Source organism: Trachymyrmex cornetzi, unplaced genomic scaffold (assembly GCF_001594075.2).
Source record: "Trachymyrmex cornetzi isolate Tcor2-1 unplaced genomic scaffold, Tcor1.1 scaffold503, whole genome shotgun sequence".
In the NCBI taxonomy this organism is placed as follows: Eukaryota; Metazoa; Arthropoda; class Insecta; order Hymenoptera; family Formicidae; genus Trachymyrmex; species Trachymyrmex cornetzi.
The window spans coordinates 582,583-593,182 of NW_017299811.1; the positions used below are offsets into that span (position 1 = coordinate 582,583).

The 10,600-nt window shown below is 30.3% G+C and overlaps 2 protein-coding genes across 2 annotated transcripts in view; both read left to right on the plus strand.

The window, feature by feature from the left end:
• LOC108765606 (uncharacterized) overlaps window positions 1-3,788 on the plus strand; it is a 5,733-nt gene extending 1,945 nt beyond the window's left edge. Inside the window, exons 4-5 of the mRNA XM_018514395.1 lie at window positions 2,732-2,963; window positions 3,593-3,788. Coding sequence (XP_018369897.1) covers window positions 2,732-2,963; window positions 3,593-3,759 — 399 coding nt within the window. The 3' untranslated portion in view covers window positions 3,760-3,788. The remainder of the gene's footprint in view (window positions 1-2,731; window positions 2,964-3,592) is intronic.
• A 2,562-nt stretch (window positions 3,789-6,350) lies between these two features.
• Window positions 6,351-9,881, plus strand: LOC108765639 (ejaculatory bulb-specific protein 3). The gene is made up of 2 exons (XM_018514440.1): window positions 6,351-6,571; window positions 9,642-9,881. The coding sequence occupies exons 1-2, from the start codon at window positions 6,376-6,378 to the stop codon at window positions 9,788-9,790; spliced, it is 345 nt and encodes a 114-aa protein (XP_018369942.1). The 5' UTR covers window positions 6,351-6,375; the 3' UTR covers window positions 9,791-9,881.
• Window positions 9,882-10,600: the final 719 nt, after the last annotated feature.

Below are 10,600 nucleotides of genomic sequence, written 5' to 3' on the forward strand. Positions count from 1 at the left end.
CCAAAGAAAAAAAGTAACGCAGTTACTAGTAAAGTTACCAAAAAAGTAACTTGTAACTGTAACTTCGTTACAAGTAACGAGTTACTTCCATTCCCTGTCCGAAAGCTAGTCTATATTATTAAAAGCAATGCAAAAAAAGCTTAGTAGCATAGTACAATTTTGGATGCAAATTCAAGCCACAGCAAAAAATAAATTAGTTTTGGAAAAAAGAATGCAGTTATGACGAAAAAGGGGGATCAAATAAAAATACTAAAAAAATAAAAATTTTAATTATTTTATTAAAATTGTTTAAAGTGCACAAGTTTTGAACGTATTTGACTATAAACGTCAGATATAATATTTAAAAAATTATAACAATTATTTGAAAAATAGGAGTAGTTTCAGGAAACTATAATATGAGCAAATTTCGAAATTCCAGTCTTTTTTACATTTTCCCCTGACTTTTCCCGGTTTCCATGACCAATTTCAATTTCCCTGACTTTTCCCGATTTTCCCGGTTTTCCAGGTCTATGGCAACCCCGCATATATTACATAGACTGCTGATTATCATTGCCAAGACGTTTGCTTTGCAAGGACAGTTACCACATGTACGCATTAATAATAATTTGACATTAATAGCGTGACATATAGTGCCTTTATAAAAATATTATTAAAAAATTATGAAATTGAAATTGAAACATTGTTGTTTATGTAATATTACAATAAATAAAGCATCAAAATGACGGCAGTGTGCTTATAAAACGGTAAAAAATGTTCAATTGAGACGCCTTAGCAACATTAATCAGCAATCCATCAGTGAACAATTACAACAAGGATTTGGACCAATGAAATAAATTTAATTAAATAAATGAAATTCGGTCAAAGCGGATCTCTTAGTGATTAAACATTTCTATGTAAATTTATGTACATATCTGATTTTGTAAATCGCGCGTTAAAATTTTTTTCAGTCTTAAAAAGCAATCATGAGTGGAATTAAAGTAGTATCATTTATTAAATTGATAAGCAGTTTTTATGCTAATAAGCATCTTTATAAGAATAATATTAGTAATCTAATCAAATTGATGTTAATGAGAATCTTAAATCTGCGAATTTGTTGAAAAATACTTGCCTCAGCCGGCAGTGCTTTATTTATCGACACGTTCGAATAAAAGAATTAGCTCTGTTCAGCAGAAAAAAAGAATTTTACAACAGTTGCTTTTTCTGCTGAACGCAGCCATTTATAGAACCACAACATATGTTGCGTTTTCATTAAAAAAAAAACTAACCGTTTTATGTAATACATAATTGCATAAAGTATATCAGTTTTCCTTATTTCCGATGTACAATGTGATTTATATATAATCGCTTGATTATCACATTTATCTTGATTTAATGAGTAGGAAAGATTAATGCTTGCAACATGAATACAATTTTTATTTGCAATCAGAGGTGCAATCGCTTTTATATATCCGGACTATATATACATTTTTCCATTTAAGGATGCTTTATACATATTTTCAAAATGATAAAATTATGAAAAGATTACAGATTATTCTAAATTAGATTATTTAAAAATAAAACAACAAATTTAGTGTCGGCTTACTAACTGGATCATAAATTATTTTAATAATAAATAGTAGTGTGTATTTTTTTAATTTTTGCTCTAATATAGTTTATATTTAAATTGTAAGTATTAAACACATTTTCCAAATTTAATTTTCTTTGCAAGGATTGTACGTGTAATGTATCCTTGAGTCTTGTATAATAAAAAATAATTAAACAAATTGCAGAAAAATTTATACAACAGATATTCTTTTATTTCAAATAACACAAGTAACGAACTCTCGAGAATGTCAAAATATAAAAACAAATAAAGGGCTAGTGAGAGTTACATGCGCGGTTATTAGTACAAAAATAAGAATCGTTTATTATAAAAAAATTATATATAATTAATTACGCATAGATATTTCGGCTTGTTTTCGAGCTATCACCAGTATGTCTAAATATATGTTGTAAATCTCTCACTTCTTCATGGCGAGACGGAAGAGTGGCGAGTTAATCTCTTTCTATTGACAAGTCCAGTGGCAATGAATAACAGATGAAAATCCGTATAGCCATGAAAGACGTGACATCAAAAAATTATCAAAGTTAAAAAATCGGCCCTTCCTGGAGAGCGATTCAATTCTTATGAAGATATAAAAAAATGGCTTGATAAATGAATCGCTTCAAAAGAACCAGATTTCTTCCTTCGAGGAATCTGTTTATTACCTGAAAGGTGGGGGAAAATTGTCGCTTCTGATGGAGCATACTTTGAATAAACTTACTTTGTATTGTTTTGTTTAAATAAATACATCTTTTTCATTAAAAAAGGGCGGAAACTTATTCCCATACCCAATATTTTATATTCAAATAAATAAAAGATAAAGTTATTGTATATATATACAGGAAATATTATACTATATTTATGAAAATTATTAATGCCAGAAAATTATTACTTGGAATGGAAATTTTATGACTACGTTATTTGCATAATGCATTGCTATTAGCCATAAATATATAATATATATTTAAATTCATATCTTATACGATTGAAAGGATAATTTAAACATATGTAAATATCATAGTCGATTTTTTCCCATTACGTAATGAGACAAGCTATCTTATATTATAAGGCATTCATCACACGTAAATGTCAATTTTTTTATTTCGTGCTGAAAGTATAAATAAGATACAGATTTGACTGACCATTCAGTTTCTCTCACGAATTAGTGTGAAAATAAGAGAAGATATGGCTCGATTAAGCTACGTCGTGACGATCATCAGTGTAACACTGATGTGCGTTTTAGCGGAAGAACTGTACTCCGATAAATATGACAACATTGACCCCATAAGTATCCTTCAAAACGATAAATTACGAGATGAATACTACAATTGTTTATTGGAAAAGGCGCCATGCCCGACAGAAAATGCGAAGTTCTTTCAAGGTACACTTATACTCGGAATATTTCAACGAATAAATTTTTACGACAGACTTTAATCAATTAGCAATTAAGTTGTCAACAATTTATACGTATCAATAGTTTTAGAATAATTAATGCCTGCATAAGTAAGAAATTTCTGGCAATAAGCAAAAATAAAAGAAGTATTAAAATAAATAATGTTTTTCAATTAATTTCGAGAAAACATTTTTTCATTTGAGAAACATAAAGTACTAAAAAATTGCGAAAATTATAATAACATATTTTGAACCTTTTCTGTTCTAAACTCTAATATTAAATTGTGCAAAGATTGCGTCATTCGAACGCAATTTAGAAGTAGACATCCCCTATCATATAGGAAATATTACGTTTCATTAGAGGCGAGTTCAGAAGTTATTGTAACGTTTAATTTTTGGAGATAAGTTTTCTAATTTTTTAAAAATAAAAAGAAAAAAACTTATTTTTTAATTTTATTTGTGTAAAAGTTGCATAGATATCATTAAATTTTTATTGCTTCAAACTTAATTTTAAAAAATTTTAGACATACTTGTTAATTAAAACAAAGGAAAAAATAGAAAAAGAAGAGAATTTTATGCTTACTATGAATTAAAATCAATATGTCAATTTAATTTTAGGAATTTTGAGCGAATCTATCCAAACCAAATGTAAGAAATGTACTCAAAAACAAAAGGAACTACTGCTTACGATGAAGAATTGGTATGTACAAAATAAACCTGAACAATGGGAAGCTCTAATTGCAAAGTCTGTCGAGGATATGAAAAAAAAGAACGCTGGTAGATAATTGCTGACATAATTAACAAGGAGAATACGGCAAGATTAGAAAATGTTAATCATTTATAAAATTACTGGATCTAAATATATAGAAACATCTCTTTAAAAAAGATGGGAAATTCTAGATACTCTGATTATAAGTATAATTTGTACTTGTGTTATCATGCAATGAAATAAAATGTATAAATGCATTTAAATTCAATTTTTTTCATAAAAATCATAACTATTAATCTTTTCGATACAAATTAAGTTATTTATTTGCGATTGTAGACGTAATACATATAGGCTGTGCGCTGCCTATTTTAAATGATCTTAGCATTTATGTTCGGTTAGAAAAAGAACGCGAAAAATGTTGAAAAGTAAAAGTACACTTTTTAACTCGTTTTGTGTGGGAGGCAGGTGATAGGAGGGAGGTGATAAGAAGGGCTGTTTAATCTTATGTATATCTTATGTAGGTATATCATTATCCCCATTACTAATATTTTAAAGAAAGATCAACACACACAAAGCTTTCTCTCTTTCTAAATCAACACAGACAATTTTATTGGAATGCTCAGCCTACATACCTATTACGTCTGCATTTTTATTTAATTTAATGATATGTATAATGCCAATATTTTTATTTAATAAATGTGAATGTGAACCGCTTACCGATTCTTTAATATGGTTGATTCTTATATTTCGTTCTTCGCTCTAACAGTAGGTGTAGGAGCTAAAAATGTAATAAAAAATAACTGAACGTTTATTGAACAGCTGTTACTGCTAAACTCTCTCACAATCAGTCATACTAAAATGTACTCAGATGGTATTCTATTTCTTATTGTCATATAAAAAGAAATTAATATTTAAGTTTGTTTATATATCGTATTGTTATTTCATTTTGAAAACCATTAGATATCTAAAGACCATCTTGTATATAAAAGTTCATTACATATAAACCTGATACTTATAATTTAGACTGTTTGTACTTTTACGTAACGAGAATTGGGCACGTATTGCAACGATCTCACATATCGGACGTATTCTGTACGTAAGTAAATTTCGATTCAAACCCGAGAAGAAATTACAAAAAAAAACGCAATGTCCCTTGCACATGCCGTGAAGAAACTGCAATAGAAATATTAAATTAGCGAAAAATTAAAGATTATCAAAAGATAAGGAATTAAGATAGCCCAGACAGAAGAAATGCTACAGAAGAAATGCTACAGAAGAGAAGCTCGAAACATAACGTGTGAAGGGAAAATTAAGAAGAGTATTCGAAAATGTTTGAAATTAATGCACGGTCGTTAATAATAAATATTCATTCCAACGTTATTCTTTCTCCTACTCTATAGAGCGTTAAGAACTGGCTTTTGATTTCCCTACTACAACTTTCTTCTCCGATTTTCATCCTGTAGGAAATTTTTCGTATCGCACCTTCATCTCTCTTCGGATAAATTTTCTTATCCTCTCGAGAATCACTTTGCATCCTGACTGCAGCTTATTCATGGCATATGTAAGAGACAGTGTGTATTGCGCGAAGTGACAATTTACCACGATTGACGCGACGGATACGGACCGATAGTGAGATCGTTGCGAATACGGTCGATTTCTCGTATCACGTTTAACGCGCGTCTAACGTCGACGAGGCCTTCACAACCACAATACTCTGCGAACCACAATAGTTTGTGTCACACCAAGTGCGTAAATCACGCGGCTGATAGACGCGATGCGAGGTAATCCACTTTCTGGGGCGGTATTTGCCCGCATCCCTCGTGCGTTAATCGTGATTAATACGTCGGCTTATCGGCTTGCTAGATGCTATAGTCTTACGAAACAAACTCGACGGACCGGTAAACGTGGCGAGAATTGGGCACGTATTGCAACCATCTCACATATCGGACCGTATTCCGTATGTAAGTAAATTTCAATTCAAACCCGAGAAGAAATTCCGAGAAAAACGCAACTTCCCTTACACGTACCGTGAGACAGTTGCAACAGAAATATTAAATAACTGGCGAAAAATTAAAGAAGATTATCAAAAAGAAAAAAATTAAGATAGCCGAGACGGAAGAAATGCTACAGAAGGAAGGCACCATACGTAACATGTAAAGGAGAAATTAAGAAGAGTCCTTCAAAGAGTCCTGACTTTTCCCGGTTTTCCAGGTCTGTAGCAACCCTGATATAAGTGCAAAGTTGTCGCCGGGAAATTAATATTATACTATTTCATTTATATAATCAGAAAAATGTTATGCTATAGGTATATATTTCCTTTATTATACTAGTTCATTTATGAGAATTACGAGTGCTTGGAAAATTTTATGTAGAAACTTTATGAAAACATGTACATACTGTATTGCTAATTGGCTATATGTATTCCAATGCAAATGTTTGTATTCTGACCGGTATGGCAAAGTCGTCGCAGAAGATATCCTTCAAAATAATATTAGATTACCAGATCAGTTGATTACTTAGAAATGACCACATCTCATTTTTTATATATAATCAGAGATACATTCTGTTTATAATACCATGCGTATTCATCATCTTACATATAATTTTTTATCTCGTGCTAAATGTATAAATGAGATGCACATTCGATCCATCGTTCAGTATCTCATAAGTAAACGTGAAAACAGAAGAAACGATGGTTCGATTAAACTACATCGTGACGATCATTGTTATTACTCTGATTTGTGTTTTAGCGCAAGAATTGTACTCCGATCGATACGACAAAGTTGACGCAGAAAATATCCTTCAAAATAATAGATTACGAGATCAATACTATAATTGTTTTATGGGAAAGGCGCCATGCATAACGGCAGATGCAAAATTCTTTAAAGGTATACACGATTTCAACGAGTAAATTTTCACGATAGACTCTTTAACCCTTCGCAGTAATATCTCCTGAATATTTTATGTTACTCACACAGGGAGCAAAATGATCAAAATATTTTAATTAATTGTCGTATTTATAGCTTCAATTCTCTAAAATCACAAAAATTACTGAACATACTTTAAACATTGTAGAATATGGAAATTCAAGATATTTTTAAAATTTTTATTTTAACATATTTAAAAAAATCGCAAAGGCAGACATCCAAGGAGCAACATGCGGTTGAAAGTATAAAAAGAGTGTTTTAAATTTCGGACAGTTGAAGTCCTATTTTAAAAAAAGACCTTAGAAATATAAAAAAACCTCATATCTTTTTGGGATCTTCTAAATGATCAACCCTTCATGATCACCTCCAGGTGACTATAAAGAATTAATCAATTAGAAATCAAATACTCCTCAACAACATATATGTATTAGTAGATATATGTATTAAAAGAATAATTTATGATTGTATAAGTAAGAAACTTCTGGCAAAAAAAATAACCAAAATAGTATTTCGCAGTTAATTTCGAGAGAACATATTTTTAGCCGATGTAAAGTTGGCACCCCATTTTGAAAAAATCAATATTTTATACACAGTTCCGTTGCACCCACAATAGTTCTACAATTCCTGCTAAGTTTTAACAATAGTTCCGCTGATTTAGCTAAAAAAAAAAAAAAATTTATAAATGAAGTGTCAACTTCGCGTAGCACCCCAAGTATCGCAAAAATTAATTTTTATCACGAAATTCTAAAGTTCTCGAAGAGTTCTACAGTTGCTGATAGGTTTCAGCGACAGTTCCGACCTCTAAGTATTTTTAAATAATTTTTTAAAGTGAGAACCAGCACCCCACCACAAGAGTAAAGTACCATGAAACAGTCAGTTCCCGCCGACTTTTGCTATTTTCCTACAGTTCTACGATAGTTCTAACGCTTTCTGTAGATTTTACAAAGAGTTCTGGCCTCTACGTATTTTTAAACAATTTTTTAATGTCAGAGCCAACACCGCACCACAAGAATAAAATACCACGTAACAGCCAGTTATCGTTTTATGGCAGTCCTTGATAATTTTCGCATACCAGTGACTGTTTTAAAAATAGGAACCTTGATAAAAACCTTTAGAAAGAGTTAGAATTTTTGCAAAACAATAGGGAAATAGCAAAAAGTCGGCGGGAACTGTTACGTAGTATTTTACTCTTGTAGTAGAGTACCAGCTGACATTAAAAAATTGTTTAAAAATACGTAGAAGCCAGAACTCTGTGCAAAACCTACAGAAAGCGTTAAAACTATTGTAGAAATGTAGAAAAATAGCAAAAAGTCCGCGGGAACTGGCTGTTACGCGGTACTTTACTCTTGGGGTGGGGTGCTGGTTCTCAATTTAAAAAATTGTTTAAAAATACCTAAAGGCCAGAACTGTCGCTGAAACCTATCAGGAACTGTAGAACTCTTCGAGAACTTTAGAATTTCGTGATAAAAATTGATTTTTGCGATACTTGGGGTGCCACGCAAAGGTGGCACCCCATTTATAAAATTTTTTTTTTTACCTAAATCAGCGAAACTATAGTTAAAACTTAGCAGGAACTGTAGAACTATTGTGGGTGCAAACAAAACTGTGTATAAAATATCGATTTTTTCAAAATGGAGTGCCAAATTCACACCGGCATATTTTTATTTGGGAAACTCAATCAGATAGATATGTAATTAAGAAATTTGAAAATTGCGAGAATTGAGATGTTAACATACTTTAAATCTTTCTTAATAACTGACTTATGCCCATTTCTACCAATGTGGATTAACTTTAATCTCGGTTCAACTTACTCTTCACCTTTTTCTAATCTTTAGAACTAGAAAAAGACAAAGAGTAAGTTGAACCGAGATTAAAGTTAATCTGCGTTGATAGAAACGGGCCTTAGAAGTGCATCAGAAAGATGCTATTTGTGTCACATTACTTTTAATTTTCTTCGATGTAAAACAAGGATAGAATAACACAAATAATGCTGATAGCATTTCTCGAACCCTAAATATTGTAGTTCAAAGATTGTATTATTTAAATGTAACGTATATTAGATGCAGAAGCAGATTAATATTAATAGATATGCAAAAGGAATATTATATTTAAATAATATAATCTGAAGCCATCAAAATATTTTGTATCGTTGATTTCATAATAAATATTCTAATTTCTTAAAAATATGATGGAGAAAATGTTCAATATTATTTTTTGTAAAATCATTTTTTGCAAATAATTCACTAAATATTCTTTGCTTCAATTTCAATTTTCCATTCATACTTGTTAGTTATAAAAAAGTTAGTTATAAAAAAGAAAGAATGAAGAAAAGATGGAAGGAAAGAGGGAAAAGAGAATTTTATGTTTATTATAAATTAACCCTTTCTCCCCCTTATTTTTTCCCTACTTGTTATTATGGGATTATTCGTTTTTTACACTTCTATTAAAGGATTACACCGTAATGAGATGGTTTTCAATTTTAATGTTACTTAGTTCAACCTTCTAATATACGATTAAAAAGTCAAATAACAATAACAATTGAGGCGACAGGCGGATGCAGCACGTACTTTGCCGATGTACGTGACGCGCAAAATTTTGCTCGGACAGGAGCGAGAGTAAGGGGATGTAAAGGTTAAAACCTCTATAGCAAAAAAAGTTACAGTAATATTACAATAAAGTAGTGACGTGCGAATATCCAATCAAGCAGAACAACAAACCATATTAACGTTAAACTGATGTTATAATAAATCGTAAATGATTGAAAAGAGACTTTTAATTATTATTTTGATGTCACTTTGATGTCATAATAACTGGTGTTCTACTTGACGATTTTGCTCTCTAGATATGATATCATTATATCATTATACAGATATAATAAAAATTGCATCTCACTGTAATATTGCTATTTATGACATATATTGCTCAAAATAATAATGTGTATCACTCTGACCTTTTAACAATCTGACAGTGACTTTTTTAATATGACGGGCATGTCAAAAATTTGGTCAAGAATTTTTTTTATTGATTTCAGAGATTGTTATGGAAGCTTTTCGATCTAAATGTGAGAAATGTACTGAAAGACAAAAAGAAATGATGAATTTAATACAGGATTGGTATAAAAAAAATAGACCTGAACAATGGAAGGCTTTCGTTGCAAAGTATCAACCAGAAGAACGCTAGAATAACTAACAAGGAAAGTACGGAAAGAACCAAAAATGTTCATCGTTTACAACATTATTAATTTTTTTATATTCGGAAACATGTCTTCAGAAAAAAGAAAAATTTTAAAATACTATCATTAGTGTAATCAATTTTTGTATTACGTTATGAAATAAAATGTAAAAATACAAGGTTTCAGCTTCGTTTCATAAAAATTGTACCCATTAATATTTTCCGATATAAATTATGTTTTCTAATAAACTTAATAGATTTGGACTGCGCGTTCTTTATCTTAATTGATTTTAGCATCTTCAATCTGTTAGAAAGAGAACGCAATTAAAACTTATCAATATCTCTCTTTAATTCGCTTTGAATGGGAAGCGCAATAAAGAAAGTAATAAAAGAAGCAATTTAATTTTTGTGCAATTATCCCTATTACTAATATTTGAGAGAGAGAGAAAAAGGGCAATATGTACCTAATTATCTCTCTCTCTCTCTCTAAACTATAACAACTTAGTAAGAATGCACAATCTAGATATACAATCTAGATTGCGTCAATGTTTATAAATTCTTATCTGATAAATACATAAAAAAAGAATGATATAGTAGTTTTATGTAACCAGAATGCAATAATTATTCTTGCATGTTTATAAATATAGTGTTAGAGCACATGTACACAATTATATAACAGTTTACTACGTTGATCTGATATTTTTAATTAATTTATGTTTACATGCATTGTTAAATAATTGTTAAGAAATCAACTATCTAACAACATCAGATATCCTCGGGAAAAATGTTTCATATACAATTATATATAATTATATAAAA

Excerpts from the sequence above, each read along its gene's own strand:
- LOC108765639 (XM_018514440.1), top strand. The coding sequence starts at position 6,376 with ATGGTTCGATTAAACTACATCGTGACGATCATTGTTATTACTCTGATT. Across the intron at positions 6,572-9,641 it reads AGATGCAAAATTCTTTAAAG|AGATTGTTATGGAAGCTTTT; the intron begins GTATACACGATT and ends TATTGATTTCAG.